The 18,765-nt window shown below is 48.3% G+C and overlaps 2 protein-coding genes across 4 annotated transcripts; one reads left to right on the top strand and one right to left on the bottom strand.

Annotated features, from left to right (window-relative positions):
• The first annotated feature begins 1,521 nt into the window (after positions 1 to 1,521).
• On the top strand, positions 1,522 to 13,243 carry tfe3a (transcription factor binding to IGHM enhancer 3a). Its single transcript, XM_011620890.2, has 11 exons — positions 1,522 to 1,883; positions 3,397 to 3,495; positions 3,742 to 3,804; positions 4,419 to 4,581; positions 4,673 to 4,870; positions 6,998 to 7,090; positions 9,844 to 9,964; positions 10,931 to 10,987; positions 11,128 to 11,203; positions 11,276 to 11,423; positions 11,497 to 13,243. Exons 1-11 carry the CDS (start codon positions 1,741 to 1,743, stop codon positions 11,890 to 11,892), a joined length of 1,557 nt encoding a protein of 518 aa, XP_011619192.2. The 5' UTR covers positions 1,522 to 1,740; the 3' UTR covers positions 11,893 to 13,243.
• Positions 13,244 to 13,374: 131 nt separating this feature from the next.
• LOC105419357 (myoD family inhibitor) lies at positions 13,375 to 17,482 on the bottom strand. 3 transcript variants are annotated; one of them, XM_029833304.1, is made up of 5 exons: positions 17,288 to 17,482; positions 16,843 to 16,954; positions 16,478 to 16,603; positions 16,207 to 16,410; positions 13,375 to 14,546 (listed from the first exon to the last, which is right to left on the bottom strand). In XM_029833304.1, exons 2-5 carry the CDS (start codon positions 16,952 to 16,954, stop codon positions 14,272 to 14,274), a joined length of 717 nt encoding a protein of 238 aa, XP_029689164.1. In that variant the 5' UTR covers positions 17,288 to 17,482; the 3' UTR covers positions 13,375 to 14,271. The 3 variants fall into 3 exon arrangements, with proteins under 3 accessions (XP_029689164.1, XP_029689165.1, XP_029689166.1); XM_029833305.1 differs by having other exon boundaries at positions 16,843 to 16,957; positions 17,291 to 17,482; XM_029833306.1 differs by having other exon boundaries at positions 16,843 to 16,959; positions 17,325 to 17,479.
• Between the last annotated feature and the right edge of the window lie 1,283 nt (positions 17,483 to 18,765).

Raw genomic sequence — 18,765 nt, 5'->3', positions numbered from 1 at the left:
CCGTCTTTTATTTTGTGGGCTTCGGTGTTGCATGGCCTGCTGATGTCATGGAGACCTGGCGTTGTTCCTTTTTGCATTTATTAGGAATGATGCCTTTCTCATTCAGCCACATCATTTTGATTTCTGGGTCACTGCCATAGTAGTCGCTGGCTTTCTGAAAGAGCATGTTACCTTGGTAACCACACACCTCCCAAGCATTGCCAGGGCAACCGCTGAGCTCCGTAGTACTGTTGCCATAGCAACCGCGGAACTCATGTTACCACAGCATCAGTATCTGTGAGTGTAACGGCAGCTTAGTTGTTCCTATTCTTCTTGTTGTTCAAGTATTTTTACTACTTGCTGAGTATTAATTGACTGCAGGTCATTGGTTATTATGAGTATTATGAGTATTTACTGAGTATTGGTTAGTGGCCGGCCACTGCCTTCTTGTCTGTCTGTCCATTCTGCCCCTGTCTGAAAATAAAATGATGAAGATATAATTAAAATAAAGGTATAAAAACTGACCACACGACTTTCTGGAAGTTATTCTATCGTCGCCTTTCTCTGCGTTTCCACAGTTTTGTCAAAGTATTAGAATAATTTACAAACTAAACAACGACGTCACCTAGTGGCTATAAAAGTTATGCAATAAGTCTGCGTCATTTCCCCTGATTTCACTTATTTTTATTTATTTATTTCATTTTTTATTTATGTTTATTTTTATTGCTTTTTTCCCCGTTTAACATGTGGATGAACAACAAACGAGGCCAATCTTTGTTCGCACTATTAGACGAGGATCTTCACTTCCTGTTGAAGTCATTATGGTCTGCGTTTCTCTGCAGTGTTAAAGAATGTTTGTCTGTGATGGAAAGACTCTGATTATTGATCCCTGATTATTCCTAATATTGACTGAAAACGAGATAAAGCGATTTGTTGACGTCATCCGGGATTTCCCCCCGCCCACTCTCATTTCCCGTAACTCAGACCAAAATACACAAGATGGCGGATTAGTTCTGAGACCACGCCCCCTGGCCCGGGACATTGGCGGTAATTGAGCTGAGCCGCTTCTCTATTGGCTGTTGGAGGGCAGCGAAGCCGCTCATTGGTCAGAAATGAATCACTCCAGGCGATGAGGCCCACCTCCTCACAGAGAATCGCGCACAGAAATAGAACGAATAGATCTATTCTAGTTCATTTAACAGGTTTGTTTACATAATTAACCTGATTACACACATAGAGAGTCCGATCGAAAGGACCACACACAGTTAAAATAAATGTGACCACTTTATTTGACTGTGTATATTTAAAACCCCATCTTTTATTAACTTGTCAGCTGTTTTTACACTCTGCACACAATATATCTCCTGATTGTTTCATTTTACATTTTGAATCTTCTTTGTGTTTCGGACAAACTTAGTTTTACCTGCTGACAATGAATTTCACAGAAGTTGTCCCGTATCGACCGGTTTGTCCTAAACAGACGCTGACTCTGTGTGGTGTACATCTATGCTGGCTGGAGCGGTCTGCCTGTCCTGTCCTGTCTGTCTGTCTGTCCTGCCTGTCTGTGGTCCATCCTGCACAGATCCTCTCTCCGCAAACGGGACTCGATACCTCGACCTCCGCTCCACCCTCCCCGGACCGGCCGCCGTCTTTGAACCCGTCAGGACCGGATGACGCCGCTCTGATCAGCGTGGTTTCTCCCGCGGCTCCTCCTGCAGTATCCGCTTCGCTCTGGTGGACCAACAACCCGCCTCCGGAGAAATGTCAGCTGTCAGCCCCGAACCCATCCACGCCGGAGCGCAGAACCGGACGGGAGACGAGCCCGAGCTCCAGAAGGTCGGCGTCCTGCAGCCCCAGACCGTCTTCGTCATACTGGACTCCTCAGAAACCCTAAACCTGGTCCGGTGAGTCTCCAGTGTGGGTCCAACTGAGTCAGAACCAGCACAAAGTGTCTCCGAACCAGGGCTGCTCAAACACAGCTAGTTCATATGGAACATTTCATTCATGGGTTCACTGACATAACTGAGTTAATGGAGTAAAAACATCAACAATTATTATTCTTGTTATTACAGGGCTTGTTGTTGTTGTTGTTGTTATTGTTGTTGTTAGCGACTTCTGGCCAAGAGCAGTTTTATCTGTATTTAGAAGAAATCAAAGCTCATTTTTAAGAGAACTGAACTGACAGTTTTAGACTTTGGCTTCACGTCTTCAGAGGACTCGTCCAAGTCATGAAGGAGTGTGTGTTTATTTCACTACAGCTCATAAAAAGCAGGTTTAAAGAGCAGAAAATGATGATGGTGATGATGATGAAGGCGATGTTGATGATGGTGATGGTGGTGAGGATGTTGTTGTTCATGTCTGACCTCTAATCCCTGATCCTCTTTACCTTCTACTGTAATTAGTCATCCACCAAAAATGGCACACACACACACACACACACACACACACACACACACACACACACACACACAGAGCTAAGTTTATGTGAATTCTCCCTGGGGAATGACAGACGATGAGATCGACAGGTCTGGGCTTGACCTCCACTCCTCAGTGAATAAACATACATGAATCATGTGATGAGGAGGTGGGGGAGAAGGGGTAAGAAAAGAGGGGAGGTGAAGGGAGAGGAGGTGGGGTAAGAAAAGGTGAAGGAAGAGGAGGTGAAGAAGGGGAGGTGAAGGAAGAGGAGGTGAAGGAAGAGGAGGTGGCCTCCCCACCTCCTCTTGAATAGAAGGTGGGTAAAAGGAAGTGGGGGAGAAGAAGAGGTAGATGAAGGAGGTGCAGTGATGAAGGCTGTTTCTTTACTGGTCCAACTGTTTCCAGATGTTTCTGACCCAGTAAAGCCTGCTGACATTCCAGTCAGAACCTGGTAGGACCAGCAGGTCAGTTCCTCCCGTCCACGTTCAGGTTCTCAGCGTTGCATCGTTAAAACCTGAACAGACACACTGATCCTGAGTGGACACAGCCTGACAGAACCAGACTGGAAAGTGGTATGGTTCTGGACTGTTGTCAGAGGTTCCTTGATGAAGAACTCTGGAAGGTTCTGGACTGTTGTCAGAGGTTCTTTGATGAAGAACTCTGGAAGGTTCTAGTCAACAGGATCATGAATGAAAATCTTTAAAATGGGTCAGCAGAGGAGCTGCAGTTGTGTTTGAAGCTGTAGTAACTGACCCAGGATCACAGGAAGTGAGTCAGCAGAACCTCCCCCTCACACAAACACACACACACACACACACACACTCTGAAGAACTGCTGACACATGCTCCTCCACACTTCTTCTGTGTTGCTGCCACTAACGTGAGTTATTATTTTGGGGGCTTTCAGCGCCTCCTTGTGGCTGGACGTTCAACTACACCCTGCTGTTCTGTAGTCACCAATGGGTTCATGGCTCTGTCTGTACGTCTGTCTGTCCATCAGGGTGGAGTCAGGTATCGTCGCTGACATCGAGATGGACAATCTGCTGCCGTCCGACTGTGACACCTTCTACCAGATCAAGAGTCAACCGATCAACCACAGGTCAGTTCCGAGTGGACATTTGTGGGGACGGTCTGTATTTCAGAGGTTGAGAGTCTTTAGCTCTCATGGATGTGAATTCACACCAGTGAAGTGGAGCGATCCTCCCATCACAGTTCAGGGCTGTTCAGTAGGACAGAGATGATGATGCAGTTCTTCTTCACTCTGGTCCAAATGTCCAGTTGGAGCAGCTGATCATGAATGGGGACAGGAGCCCTTCTGAAACGGGGATCTGCTTGTGTTTTTCAGCTCAGCAGCAGCAGCCGCGTCCTCGTCCTCGTCCTCCTCTCTGGCGTCCACCACCTCATCCAGGTAAACACACAGCAAACACCAGAACATGAGTCGAGCTGCTCGGATTTCAATCACTGAGCCAAGATGACACACGTGTCCTCACATGGACACCAAGATTTGAGCTGGAAGAGGACATGAAGACAACAAACCTTGACTCAAGCCAACACATAGTTATAATAAGAATAAAATATTCTGGGTTAAGAACCAGGAATGAGTTTTAGGGGTAAAAAATGCCAGCCAGCCAGCCAGCCAGCCAGCCAGCCAGCCAGCCAGCCAGCCAGCCAGCCAGCCAGATAGATTTCTAGTAGCCTGAGATAAGAGCCATTCATGGATGGATTCTGGTCAATGTAGCAACTGTATGTGGACATCAGGGGGCGCTGTAGTGTCGAACTAAAAATCCCCCAAAATAAACACGAAACAAAACCTCCTGTCTCCTCTCATCTCCTCTCCTCCTCCTCTCCTCTCCTCTCCTCCCCTCCTCCTGTCCTCTCGTCTACCTCTTCCTCCTCTCCCCTCCACCTCCTCCCCTCTCCTCCACCTCCTCCTCTTCCCTCCACCTCCTCCCCTCTCCCTCCACCTCCTTCTCTCCCCTCCACCTCCTCCCCTCCTCCTCCTCCTCCTCCTCCCCTCCTCAGGGTATTAATGCGTCAGGACTTGATGCGTCAGCAGGCTCTGGAGGAGCAGCAGAAGGAGGCCCAGCAGCAGCTCCTCCGCTCTGCTGACTCTTCATCTCCCATGTTCGTCTCTGTGTCCTCCTCATGCCAGCCTCCTGCTCAGGTCCCTGTGGAGGTGCTGAAGGTATGTCAGAGGTGGAGGAGGTGCTGTAATGGGTGCAGCTTCAGAATCCTACATTTCCCATGATGCCCTGGGTGAAACCTTGCTCTCACAGGTGCAGACTCACCTGGAGAACCCCACCCGGTACCACATCCAGCAGGCCCAGCGGCAGCAGGTGCGACGGTATCTGTCCACTGCCAAGACCGCCATGAAGGCAGCCAATCAGGAGCCAGCTGCAGCAACACCACAGGAGTCCCCCCAGCTGAGCCCCGCCCCTAAAGTGGAATCCCCAAACAGCCTCCAGAAAACAGAGGTAAACACGCAGAATCTCCACCCATATCTGAGAACACACACCTAGAGAAACGTTCCTCCAGGACACGTTCCTCCAGGACACGTTCCTCCAGGACACGTTTCTCTAGGAGATGTTTCTCTAAGAGATGTTCCTCTAGGAGACGTTCCTCTAGGGCAGGGGTGGGGAACCCCCGGCCTCCGGGCCGTATACGGCCTACGAGACCATTTCTACCGGCCCGCAACGCAATAAGATTTTTATATTTTATATGTGCACTTATACAGTGGGACCGTTCGCTAAACTCCGCGAGCTGCGAGTAGCAGCGGTAGCGTATTTTTGCCTTTCGTGTCCTGAAATTTCTTTCGTAACAAGAGGAAATATTTTCCCGTTTTCTGAGATAAAACAGACGGTTATGTTATGTCCGAGTCAAGGTCAGGGTCAGTGAACACAGCATGTGATGTACGTAGTGGGCTGGACTGATTGACACGGACGAAAAATGCGTAGCGAAACACGCTAAACTCGACGAGTTGAAAGGACAGATGCGTTTGGATAAAATTAACGCTCTTCATCGGAGTTTGGAGGCTCAACAAGCAGCTTTCACACGACCATGTACCGACAGAGAGAATATTACGCGTGCAAGTTTTGTGATGAGTGAATTAATAGCCACGAAGCTGAAACCTCACGTGAACGTGCCTCGTAGCCGCCGCTGAGGCGCTTCGCGCCGGACAACGTAAAATTGTTTCAAAGTGTGATTTTTTTTTCGTGAATAACTACTTAACTAAGACATATATTGTTATGATTCCAGTGGCTAACGGTATGTTTTTATGGTCAAGGAATCTAAATATGTAGTCAAAGTATATGTGGGACTAATATTTATGGTGGAAATCACAATATGCCAGGAATTGTTGCGCTTGGCGGAGGTCTGCGCTCTCCGAGTGCTTTCTAGTTGTTATTATTGTCTTTATCTTTCTTTCTTTTAATTTATTTTCTTGATTATCTTGTTGTATTGCAGTTTTTGTGAGTAGAGGCCTCGAACAGGCCCTTACTGGTCTCTTGCCTCAACTCTTGCCTGCACCTCTTTTTTTATTGTTTTGTATGATCATGAAAACATATTTTACTTGTTTGTCATTTTATTCTATTTTTTTTGGTGATTTTATATGCATGTGTGTTAAATAAATAATTCAAACTCAAATGCAGCAATCATGAGACTTAGTAACACAGTGGTTATAGACTTTTTTTTGTCTTTTTTTGCATCCCTAGCTATGTGTTCGTAATAGTATGGCCCTCGGAGGACTTTATAAAAATTGAAATGGCCCTCGATAAGAAAAAGGTTCCCCACCCCTGCTCTAGGGGATGTTCCTCTGGGAGACGCTCCTCCAGGACATGTTTCTCTAGGAGACGTTCCTCTAGGAGATGTTCCTCCAGAACACGTTTCTCTAGGAGACGTTCCTCTAGATGTTCCTCCATGACACGTTCCTCCAGGACACGTTCCTCTAGGAGACATTCCTCTGGGAGACATTCCTCCAGGACACATTCCTCCTGGACACATTCCTTTAGGACACATTCCTCTAGGAGATGTTCCTCCAGGACACGTTCCTCTAGGAGATGTTCCTCCAGGACACGTTCCTCTAGGACACGTTTCTCTAGGAGATGTTCCTCCAGGACACGTTCCTCTAGGAGATGTTCCGCCAGGACACGTTCCTCCTCCTGGCTGGGGCTCTCCCACTGTTGTTACAGTCACACAGATGTTCTTCCTGCAGAGGAAGATTCTGCTGAGCCAGTCGCTGGACGGGATCTGAGTCAGCTGCTCAGTCTTCCCTCTATCACACACGCACGCACACACACACACACACACGCACACACACACACACACACACACACATGCACACACACATACACACGCACGCACAAGCACACGGGCACACACACACACACACATTCACACGCACACACAGGCATACAAGCACACAGGCACACACACACACAAACACACAGGCACACACACAGGCAGACACACACATAGGCACACACACGCACACACACACAGGCACACACACACCGGGTCCACATGTTTTTTACACCAGTTTAAAGGCATGTTTGGGCCTGGGGTTCTGCGTCTGACCAGAGCTGCTCTCTGATTGGTCTGTTCAGGTGGACGAGGCGGTCATCGATGACATCATCAGCCTGGAGTCCAGCCTGAACGAGGACTTCCTGACGCTGAACGACTCTGGACTCGCCAACACGGTAAAGGCCTGGTGGTGGCCCAGTCTGATCCCCTCAAACCCTCCTCCCCTCCTCACCTCCACTTTCTAATGTGTTTGTGTGTGTGTGTGTGTGTGTGTGTGTGTGTGTGTTAAAAGAGTGGAATTACACAATGACAGACACACCAACATGTGATGGAGCTAACTGGTCTCAGACCAGCTCAGACCTGAGCAGCCACACATCCTGATGACTAACGCTGTAGCGCCTGTTTCTATGGTGACAGGCTGTCTTTGGTGCTGAGATGAGGGCAAAAGTTCTGGAGGGTCTGGACCGGACCTCCCAGTAGAGTCATGGGTGAACCAGCATTCCCACTGGGGAAAAGGGTTGATTTAGCACCTTTGTTGCTAACAGGACGCTGTACGTTAGCTGCCACAGCTAAATCAGCACGTCAGCTTTCCAGACTTCCCCGTTTCTGCGACAGCTGTGGGTGGAGTCACCGTCTGTGCATGTGTGTGTGTGTGTGTGTGAGGCAGATAATAGCCTTACTGGGAGGGTGTTGTGTGTTTCTTTCTTAAAGAGACGTTTCCCCATTTTCAACAGTCATCCTGACTGAAAGAGGAAGGGAGGTTTGTGTGTGTGAGTGTGTGTTGCTCTGTCTGCCCGTGTGTGTGTTTATGTGGTGAGATGAGGATTTTAGTCCTACTGCCAGATCATGAGAAGAGGAGGCTTAAATCACAGGTAAAGTGTCTCTTTCTTGTCAGACAGAAGCTTTGGTGGGACACTGCAGAGAGGAGGGACAGGACACGTTACAAGTTCCAGGTTCTAGTGATCATACAAGTTCCAGGTTCTAGAGATCATACATGTTTCAGATTCTAGAGGTCAGACACGTTCCAGGTTCTAGTGATCATACATGTTCCATGTTCTAGAGATCAGACACATTGCAGGTTCTAGTGGTCATACACATTCCAGGTTCTAGTGGTCATACACTTTCCAGGTTCTAGTGATCATACAAGTTCCAGGTTCTAGTGATCATACACGTTCCAGGTTCTAGTGATCATACAAGTTCCAGGTTCTAGTGATCATACACGTTCCAGGTTCTAGTGGTCATACATGTTCCAGGTTCTAGTGATCATACACGTTCAGGTTCTAGTGGTCATACACGTTCCAGGTTCTAGTGATCATACACCTTCCAGGTTCTAGTGGTCATACACGTTCCAGGTTCTAGTGATCAGACACATTTCAGGTTCTAGTGATCATACATGTTCCATGTTCTAGAGATCAGACACATTGCAGGTTCTAGTGGTCATACACGTTTCAGGTTTTAGTGATCATACACGTTCCACGTTCTAGTGGTCATACAAGTTCCAGGTTCTAGTGATCATACACCTTCCAGGTTCTAGTGGTCATACACGTTCCAGGTTCTAGTAGTCATACACTTTCCAGGTTCTAGAGATCATACACGTTCCAGGTTCTAGTGATCATACACGTTCCAGGTTCTAGTGATCATACACGTTCCAGGTTCTAGTGATAATACACGTTCCAGGTTCTAGTGATCATACACTTTCCATGTTCTAGAGATCAGACATGTTCCAGGTTCTAGTGGTCATACACGTTCCAGGTTCTTGTTATCATGCATGTTCCAGGTTCTAGTGGTCATGCATGTTCCAGGTTCTAGTGATCATACACGTTCCAGGTTCTAGTGGTCATACACGTTCCAGGTTCTAGTGATCATACACCTTCCAGGTTCTAGAGATCATACACGTTCCATGTTCTAGAGATCAGACACGTTCCAGGTTCTAGTGGTCATAGACGTTTCAGGTTCTGGTGGTCATACACCTTCCAGGTTCTAGAGATCATACATGTTCCATGTTCTAGAGATCAGACACGTTCCAGGTTCTAGTGGTCATAGACGTTTCAGGTTCTGGTGGTCATACACCTTCCAGGTTCTAGAGATCATACACGTTCCATGTTCTAGAGATCAGACACATTCCAGGTTCCAGTGGTCATACACATTTCAGGTTCTAGTGATCATACACATTCCAGGTTCTAGTGATCATACATGTTCCAAGTTCTAGTGGTCATACATGTTCCAGGTCCTAGTGGTCATACATGTTCCAGGTTCTAGAGATCAGACACGTTCCAGGTTCTAGAGATCATACATGTTCAAGGATCTAGAGATCAGACACGTTTCAGGTTCTAGAGATCATACATGTTCCAGGTTCTAATGATCAGACACGTTCCAGGTTCTTGAGATCATACATGTTCCAGGTTCTAGCCATCATACCTTTAGCTGCATGTTCACAGCTGTGGACAGAAGCTGCAGATGTTGAGGTGGGACGAGAGGAGAATTAACTAGAACTAACTAACTAGAACTAAGTCACCTATTAGAGCTGCAAATCATTACAGTTTGAATCTGGCTGTGTGTGTGTGTGTGTGGGTGTGTGTGCGCTCACGCTGGCTCTTGTCATGGCCTGGTTGGTAACTTCTATCAGGCAGCAGAGAGCAAGTGAGTGAGAGAGCGAGTGAGTGAGTGAGAGAGCGAGTGAGTGAGTGAGAGAGTGAGCGAGTGAGTGAATGAGAGAGCGAGTGAGAGAGCGGGTGAGAGAGCGAGCGAGTGAATGAGAGAGCGCGTGAGAGAGCAAGTGAGTGAGTGAGAGAGCGAGTGAGAAAGCGAGTGAGAGAGCGAGTGAGGGCATCCTGCAGACAATGGCAGCCCAGGATGCTCCTGTGTGGCCTCAGCTCGGTAACGGTTGTGTAGCGGCGCCTAATTCTGACCTCTGGTTGGTTTGTTCCAGCTGCCGGTGTCGGGGAACGTGCTGGAGGTGTACGGCGGCAGCAGAGGTATGGCCACGCCCACCATCACTGTTAGCAACAGTTGCCCAGCTGACCTAAACACCGTCAAGAGAGAGCTGAGTGGTGGGTGTCTTCTCCAAGACCTCCTTGTACTCCCCCCGATGTGTGCCGGGCCGGGCCGGGCTGGGCTGGTTCTGACCCTGTGTTTGTGATTTGTGTAGCAAATCTGTGCTGCTGCACTTTGATGAGTCAACATCATGACTTCCTCCTTACAGCAGCCATTTTCCCTCATCATCAGTTCCCACTTCCTGTTCAGCCAGTTTGCTTCTCCAAACTAAAGAGAACTTCCTGTTTGCGCTCCCACATTCTGGATTTCATTCATTCGTGGTCTAACTTTGAGACCCTTGTTATCCTGAGGGGTTTCCTCCACCAAGGGGCCTGTTCTGACCTTATTCCAGGCTGCACCGGTCCACAGTCTATCTCCCTGAAGGACCTGAAACTCCTCACGTGTGATGCAGCCGCTCCAGCCAGGACCTAACGGGTCGTGCCCGAACCAAAACATCTTAGCTGTGGGAAGCCGAATCTGCTGAATGTTCTCCCTGTGTGAACTCAGCTCTGGTTGTCAGCTCTGACCCAGAACCAGCACCTCTGAGCTCAGCAACATGTTTATGCTCCACTCGACACTTTAGCTCACGTGTGTCAAAGGCAGTAGATCTAATTATTAGCATTGGTGTTAGCATTAGTGTTAGCAGCAGCGTTAGCATTAACAGATGACTTTGTTGGGTCGGGCCTGATCAGACCTGGACCCGGTGGGTCTGCCTGTACGTATCTTCCTACATTTCCACATCGCTGCTGTTCTTAAAGACAAGGCCCGTCCCAGGACTGGGAGTCCTGTCCTGTTGCCATGGCGACGGACCCATCATGATGTGCAGTGCGACATCATAATTAGTCTGTTATTTTAGCTCCTGATCAGTTCTGCCAAACGGGACTTTGTTGAAACCTTGTGACGATGTTTTTTGGAGAATGTCCCCACAAAGCCATGAAACCCACTGAGAGCAGAGGCAGATGATGTGTGTTTTGTTCCTGCAGACACAGAAGCTAAAGCTCTCATCAAAGAACGGCAGAAGAAAGACAACCACAACCTGAGTGAGTCCTGCAGACACGCCCCAGCCTTGGGGTCAGAGGTCACCGGGACAGGAAGTCCCACCCCCATATAAAGAGCCTTTGTTCACTCACTCCAGATGTGCTTTTTCTCCTCTTTTTAACAACCGACGATGTTTATCCAGTTGAGAGGAGACGCAGGTTCAACATCAACGATCGTATCAAAGAGCTGGGAGACCTCATCCCCAAAAGCAGCGACCCGTCAGTACTGGCGCCACCTTTGTTTGTGTGCTTAGCTGCCGCCTGACCTGACCGTTTCCTGTCCCCCCTCAGGGAGATGAGATGGAACAAGGGCACCATCCTCAAGGCCTCGGTGGACTACATCCGCAAGCTGCAGAAGGAGCAGCAGAGGGTCCGAGAGATGGAGGAGAGACAGAGGAAGCTGGAGAATGCCAACCACTCACTGCTGCTGCGCATACAGGTGAGGCTGATATGGGGGGGGGGGGGCACTGAGCCACAGCTGCTTCATCGTCACCCACCCCTGTTGGCTGCAGGAGCTGGAGCTGCAGTCTCGCCTGCACACCGCCGCCGCACCTCTCCCCGCCTCCACCTCCTCCTCCTCCTCCTCTCTGGACCCCCAGGTCCTGCTCTCCCCACACCTGCCTCAGCCCTTCTCCTCCTCTTCCCCCTCCTCTTCCTCCTCCTCCCTGGTGACTCCGTCCCTGGGCCTGGACGCCCTCAGCTTTGTGGAGCTGGAAGAGCCGCAGAGGACCTCCACCGTCTTCTCCAGCGACCTGATGTCTGACGTAGGGCTGACAGGGCTCCACAGCCTGGGAGACATCCTGATGGAGGAGGTAGGGAGAGGGGCGGGGTCCGACCCCCTGCTGTCCTGCGGGGCCTCCAAGACCAGCAGCAGGAGGAGCAGCTTCAGCATGGACGAGGACTTCTGAAGACACCGTTCCAGACGGACGCAGCTTGCAGAGCAGAGCTGCAGATATTTTTGTAGCTTTGACAGTTATTTTTCATCTGTGACACAACCGCTGTGCACGTGTGGCGCCACAGCAAGCTGCCACCATGCACTGCAACCATGGTAACCGCTCTGCCCGTCACTGTGACCCTCACAACTCTTCTCTTACGTGCTCCTCCCCCAGTTACCACGGTAACCACCATCCAGCCGGGGCTACTGATCCCTGATATCCCATAGTAAATACTCTTTCCTCCAGGGTCACCATGGTAACTCACTAAAGCCATGAGTGTGAGACTCTCCATGATAACCATGGGGCACTTCCTGTGCACCTGCTGGGCACTTCCTGTGCACCTCCTGGGCACTTCCTGTGCACCTGCTGGGCACTTCCTGTGCACCTCCTGGGCACTTCCTGCGTCTTCCAGCTTAATGGCTCCACTGTTCTGTTCACTGGTGTCCTTCGCTATCGCCACGGTAACTGCTATACTCCACAGCATCAGTTGTAGTTGTAGTAAGTGTTGTGTCCTCCGGTGTGACCATGGTAACAGCCCTGACCTCCAGGTCAAAGGTTGCATAGACGTGAGGGGCAGAATCTGGTGTGCTGGTTTGGTTGACGATGACGGGCCGGCAGGTCCCACCCGGAGGAACACAGAACCACATGGAAACCATGCTCTTATTGTGAAAGAGGCGGATTGCACTCTGGTCTGACTGGTTCCTGGTTCCGGGAGGAGCTGAAGAGACCTATTCAGGTTTGTCTCAGCGTCTTCTATGAACTTCAGACAGAAAAGAACGTTTAGTTTAGCCTCGTCGTTTAACTTCCTGCTGCTATCTTTAATCAGATTTACTTCCTGTCGCTGACTTACTTTGATTTCTTCTGCTTTGATCTGAGGTCGATCTAACAAGTACATGTGGACTGTAATGGGTCTACGACGTACAGCCACCTGGGCCTGCGATTCGGCGCTGTTCTGGTGGATCAGAATCGTAGTTCAGATCATCCTCACCTCAGAATTGTTATTTTAGATCATCTTTCAACCTCATTCCTCTCATTCCTCTTCATTTGGTCCAAATAAACCCAAAGTGTAAGTTGGGTTATGATCCAACTGACCGGTTCTACAGAAACACGAGTGGATGCTGGATTCATTCATTCCGAACGAATGAATAAACAGCTGTTTGTGAACAGGCCTCTCTAAAGGCATCTATAACTTCCTGTTTAGCATCACCCTGTTTTTAGTTTGGAGCATTTGGCTCCATTTACAGCAACACCTGTATTTTTTAATAGAGTCTTTATGTTTCAGATTCAAAGTTTTGTATAGAAATAAATGACATTTTAAAAACCAGCAATTTGAGCCTGTTCTGTGATTGGTTTAAAAGAAAAGAGGGTTTCAGGATGGCAGTAGTTTATGAAAATAAAACCAGTGCTGTTATCACATAAAAGTTTCAATAAATGAATAAATGAACATGGTTGCTACAGTTTCTGGGTCTCAGGGCTTAACTGCACATCCAGGTGCCTTAATTCCTTTTGCTAATTCACGTGACATAAGATTTGACATAAATCTGACATATTTCCTGTATCCACATCAGTTTTTTAAAAAGATTATTATGAATTCTTGACAGAATTTAATGTCAAATGTTTCAACACCAGTAATGCCCAAAAGAAGCAGCAGGGGACAGTGTGTCCACGCTTTAAAGTGTCTGCAAACACAATAATAAATAAAGTTGATTAAAAATACAATAGCAGACAATAAGATGTCCCCTGTGATGTCGTTCATACCAGGAAAACTATTCAACTGTTCAAAATCTATTCAGCCTATAAACCATTTCTTTCTTTCTTGGTCAGGTGACTCTTCCAAGGTCCACAGATTTTTTAAAAAAGTCAGTTTTTAATCATGAAATAATTTAATGCTGTTGTTGATTTTAGGTGTGTTTGCGTGTCTTTTATGGGGTCAGGAGGTAGGAGGTGTTGTCAGTTCAGTGTTATCCTGTTTCCTGTTTGGCCATCCTGGCACGCCGCTTCGACAAATACACGCTTCCTGTCCCCATAGGACCCATTTCCTGTCCACCTCCTACTTTTGATCTGTCAATCATGGAGTCAGAAACAGAGAATGTCCAGGGACGGACCCTGAGGGATCCAGAGGAAAATGGTCCAGTCCAACAGTTACAGACTGGTTCAATATTACTGCGTGGACATCTTTGACATGGAGGACGGGGACGTTGTGTTCAACAGAATAAAACTGAATGACAACAAATCCCTTTAATGTTCCTGTGGACCAGGACAGGAGGCTGGATGTGTGGGACTCCTCAGAGGACAGGGTGATCCAGCTGTCCATGCTGTCCTGTCCATGCTGCCACAGGGGGGTGCAGGTGACTACGAGGGGAAGCAGATGGAGCAGCACTCCAGACAGATCTCCAGGCAGTCGGAAGATCCACAGCACTCCCCCAGGATCCCACAGTCCAGCGCCGCTTGACAGGCGTCCTCCGTGCATGCCGCCTCACCTGCAGCCTCCAGGCAGCCGCAACAACAAAGAGCAGAGTCACAGCACACGGCTCCGCCCAGGCCGCAGGCAAGACAGTCCCCCAGGACAGCACACATGGACAGCATCTCACAGAACAGGCAGGCCAGGACGCAGTGGACACAACAGTCTGCAGAGACCATTGAGAGACACGGGTGAGGACGCAGTGGACACAACAGTCTGCAGAGACCATTGAGAGAAACAGGTGAGGATGCAGTGGACACAACAGTCTGCACAGACAGAGACCATCAGGACAAACAGGTGAGGACAAAGTGAAGACAACAGTCTACAGAGACAGAGACCATCAAGACAAACAGGTGAGGACACAGTGGACACAACAGTCTCCAGAGACAGAGACCCCCAGGACAAACAGGTGAGGACAAAGTGAAGACAACAGTCTACAGAGACAGAGACCATCAAGACAAACAGGTGAGGACACAGTGGACACAACAGTCTACTGAGACAGAGACCATCAGGACAAACAGGTGAGGACACAGTGGACACAACAGTCTACTGAGACAGAGACCATCAGGACAAACAGGTGAGGACGCAGTGGACACAACAGTCTGCAGAGACCATTGAGAGAAACAGGTGAGGACGCAGTGGATGCAACAGTCTGCAGAGACCATTGAGAGAAACAGGTGAGGACGCAGTGGACACAACAGTCTGCAGAGATCATTGAGAGAAACAGGTGAGGACGCAGTGGATGCAACAGTCTGCAGAGACCATTGAGAGAAACAGGTGAGGACGCAACAGTCTGCAGAGACCATTGAGAGAAACAGGTGAGGATGCAGTGGACACAACAGTCTGCAGAGACCATTGAGAGAAACAGGTGAGGACGCAACAGTCTGCAGAGACCATTGAGAGAAACAGGTGAGGACGCAGTGGACAAAAGTCTGCAGAGACCATTAAGAGAAACAGGTGAGGACGCAGTGGACACAACAGTCTGCAGAGACCATTGAGAGAAACAGGTGAGGATGAAGTGGACGCAACAGTCTGCAGAGACAGAGACCATCAGGACAACCAGGTGAGGACACAGTGAAGACAACAGTCTACAGAGACATCAGGACAAACAGGTGAGGACGCAGTGGACAAAACAGTCTGCAGAGACCATTGAGAGAAACAGGTGAGGACGCAGTGGACACAACAGTCTGCAGAGACCATTGAGAGAAACAGGTGAGGACGCAGTGGACACAACAGTCTGCAGAGACCATCAGGATAACCAGGTGAGGACACAGTGAAGGCAACAGTCTCCAGAGACAGAGACCACCAGCAGAACTCTCGAGTCCTGTCGTCTGTTTATTTGGAGTCACATCAGTGTCAGTGGTAAAAAGTAGACCAGTGTGCACGTGTGTGTGCACGTGTGGTTGCTAGAGATAAGCAGACCAGCGCTGAGGCTGAAGGTGTCCACTGATAACAGCCGTGTATGGTGGCCCTGGGACATTTATTGGTCCCCTTTGGCTTTCATGGTTTACACAGTAAACAGTGACCCAGCAGGACAAACACCCTCCTTGTTTGTGATGGACAGTGTCCCTGGAGACAAACTCCTCAGTCTAGACAAACACCCTCCTTGTTTGTGGTGGACAGTGTCCCTGGAGACAAACTCTAGTTCATGGTGTGGCTGCAGATCAAAGCAGGTTCCAGGAACCTGAAAGTTTCTGTCCTCCTCCGCTGATGGAAATCAGTTCTCAGAAGTTTTACCCTTCACTTTATCGTTTTTATCTTTTGGACATTTTCCATCCCGTCTTTCTGATGGGTTCTTCAAAAGTTTGGATACTGGTTCTACTCACCGTCTCCAGCAGCCTTCTGAGTGTGGACAGCATCTGTCTTTACAGATGTGGAGGAGGGACATGTCTGGTGGCTGCTGCGGTGGTGAGCAGGCGGATGGGGATAATGGCTGCAGTTCTGTCTCTTACAGGAGGACTTCTCAGGAGGAGCCCTGGTGGGGACAATAGGGGACGTGCAGACGGGCGGAGGAGACGAGCTGTCCACACCTGAGGGATGAAATCACAGAGGTCCTGAAGGTGAAGCCATCTGAGAACAGCATCAGCGTGTTGGTACCTTTCTGTTTCCGGAGTGCCGAGAGACTTTTGGACGGTAGGAGACGCGAGACGTCATTGGTCAAAGAGACATCTGTCGCGGGGTCCACACACGTGTCCCCTGACCTGCCAGAGGGACGAGCCTCATCTGCCAGATCAAAAACCACATGCTGGATCCATTTTCTTAACATGAAGACAGATGTCAAACGCAAGTCTTCTGTCAGGTGGACCTAAATCTGCAGGCACACCTCCAAAAGTGTCCCCGGAGGACGTTATATGACCTCCTCAGGACATGGCTCTGGACGCTCAAACTGGTCCCAACAGGGATCAAACTGGTGTCATCACAGAGAAGCACCAGTGATGTCTGAGGACAGGAAGCTGTCTCACCTCTGCACTGTCCTCTTGGTCTCGGCTGATCCGCGACACCTTCTGCTTCGCTCTGGATGTCCTGGATGTCCTCAGTGACGTCCCCGCTGCTGCAGTTTGACCTCATGTCCATCACCTGAGGATGTCAAACAGCAGGATGAAATCGTCCAAATAGGACCGAAAGTCCTCAGACAGCTGACCGTTGAGAAAACAAACAAACAAACAAACTAACTAACTAACTAACAAACAAACTAACTAACTAACTAACTAACTAACTAACTAACTAACTAACTAACTAACTAACTAACTAACTAACTAACTAACTAACTAACTAACTAACTAACTAACTAACCAACCAACCAACCAACCAACCAACAAAACAAAGATGAAATCAACAACAAAACAGTCCGAGAAAAGAAAACAATCGTTTGATCATTGAAGACAAACAGATAAAGAGAAACTTTCCCACCTTTCTTTCTTTCTTTCTTTCTTTCTTTCTTTCTTTCTTTCTTTCTTTCTTTCTTTCTTTCTTTCTTTCTTTCTTTCTTTCTTTCTTTCTTTCTTTCTTTCTTTCTTTCTTCTTTCTTTCTTCTTCTCAGCTGTTGGTTGCTGCCGTTAACTCAGTAAACGTCCTCATCAACTCACGCATGCGTGTCGCTGCTGCAGCCTCTGCTTCCTTTATCACAGACAGACAGACAGACAGGCAGGCAGGCAGGCAGACAGACAGACAGACAGACAGACAGACAGACAGACAGACAGACAGACAGACAGACAGACAGAGGGAGGAATTAAAATATTTTGTAATGTTTTCTGAAAAGGACATTTGGTTGATCTCTTTTTAAAAAGAAACCTTAAATACTATTTTGGTGAGAGAATATCGGTACTGTGATGTACTGTGGCAGCAGCGCCGCCTGCAGAACAGACCGAGAACTGCACAACAAAGGCGCCCACCTAAAGGGAAAGAAATGAATCCACACTCGAGTCGAACCCAGAACTTTGGATATGAACCGGTTTATTTAAAAATGTCTGTAATTCCAGGGTTGCCAACATATAGGTAGTTTAGATTTATTTGCTTTTCAAAAGTAAATAATTGCATATTGAGTCAATTCATAGCGCAGTTTCATGATATAGTAGAGCAGGCCTGGCCAACCCGTGGCTCCCGAGCCGCATGCGGCTCTTTGCCTGGTTTCATGCGGCTCTAACGTTCATATTGAAGTTTGTGTTTTTTTAATGTGCGTGTTCGCTTCGCTTGAGTTCAATACGGTACCTTCGCCAAAAGCGCATGCGCGTTTGATGTAAATACAGCAAAGTTTCTCAGTAGGGACAAGATCTTTTGAGTAAACAATTAGTGTCAAGTTCGCCTTCAAAATGGCAGGAAAAAATGCACAGCCAAACGAGAAAACCTGCACGGAAGCTTCGTGACTCGCTTCCGTGATCTACAACTGAAAAGGCCACAGATTGCATTCCTCGCTGCCCCTTTTAATGTGCACTGTTTTAAAGCTCCGCTAGTCACAGGTGAGGCTGCAGCTGAGTTGGAGATTATCGATCTTTGTGAGGAGCACCAACTGAAACCTGCTTTAAGGGAAGGGGCCATTGAGTTCTGGAAAAGTGTGCCAATGGAAAAATACCCCAATATCAAACGGGCTGCGCTTAAGATACTGTCAATATTTGGGTCAACATACGTCTGCGAGTCTGTGTTTTCTACCCTGAAACACTTGAAACCAAAGCATCGATCTGTTCTGACTGACACCCATGTGAAAGAATTGCTTCGCGTGGCAACAACTGAATAAAAGCCAGATTCATGTGTATGATGTGGCTCTTTGCGGTAACACAGTAAAAAATGTGGCTCTTGGGCTCTGACTGGTTGGCCACCCCGGTAGTAGAGGATATATTTGGGTCCAGTCACATTAAGTTAATTATCAAAACCAAATTAGGGGTAAAAAA

This window comes from Takifugu rubripes, chromosome 3, assembly GCF_901000725.2.
Source record: "Takifugu rubripes chromosome 3, fTakRub1.2, whole genome shotgun sequence".
Lineage (NCBI taxonomy): Eukaryota > Metazoa > Chordata > Actinopteri > Tetraodontiformes > Tetraodontidae > Takifugu > Takifugu rubripes.
The sequence above is the reverse complement of the archived record's forward strand: the minus strand, read 5'-3'. Positions and strand labels throughout refer to the sequence as shown.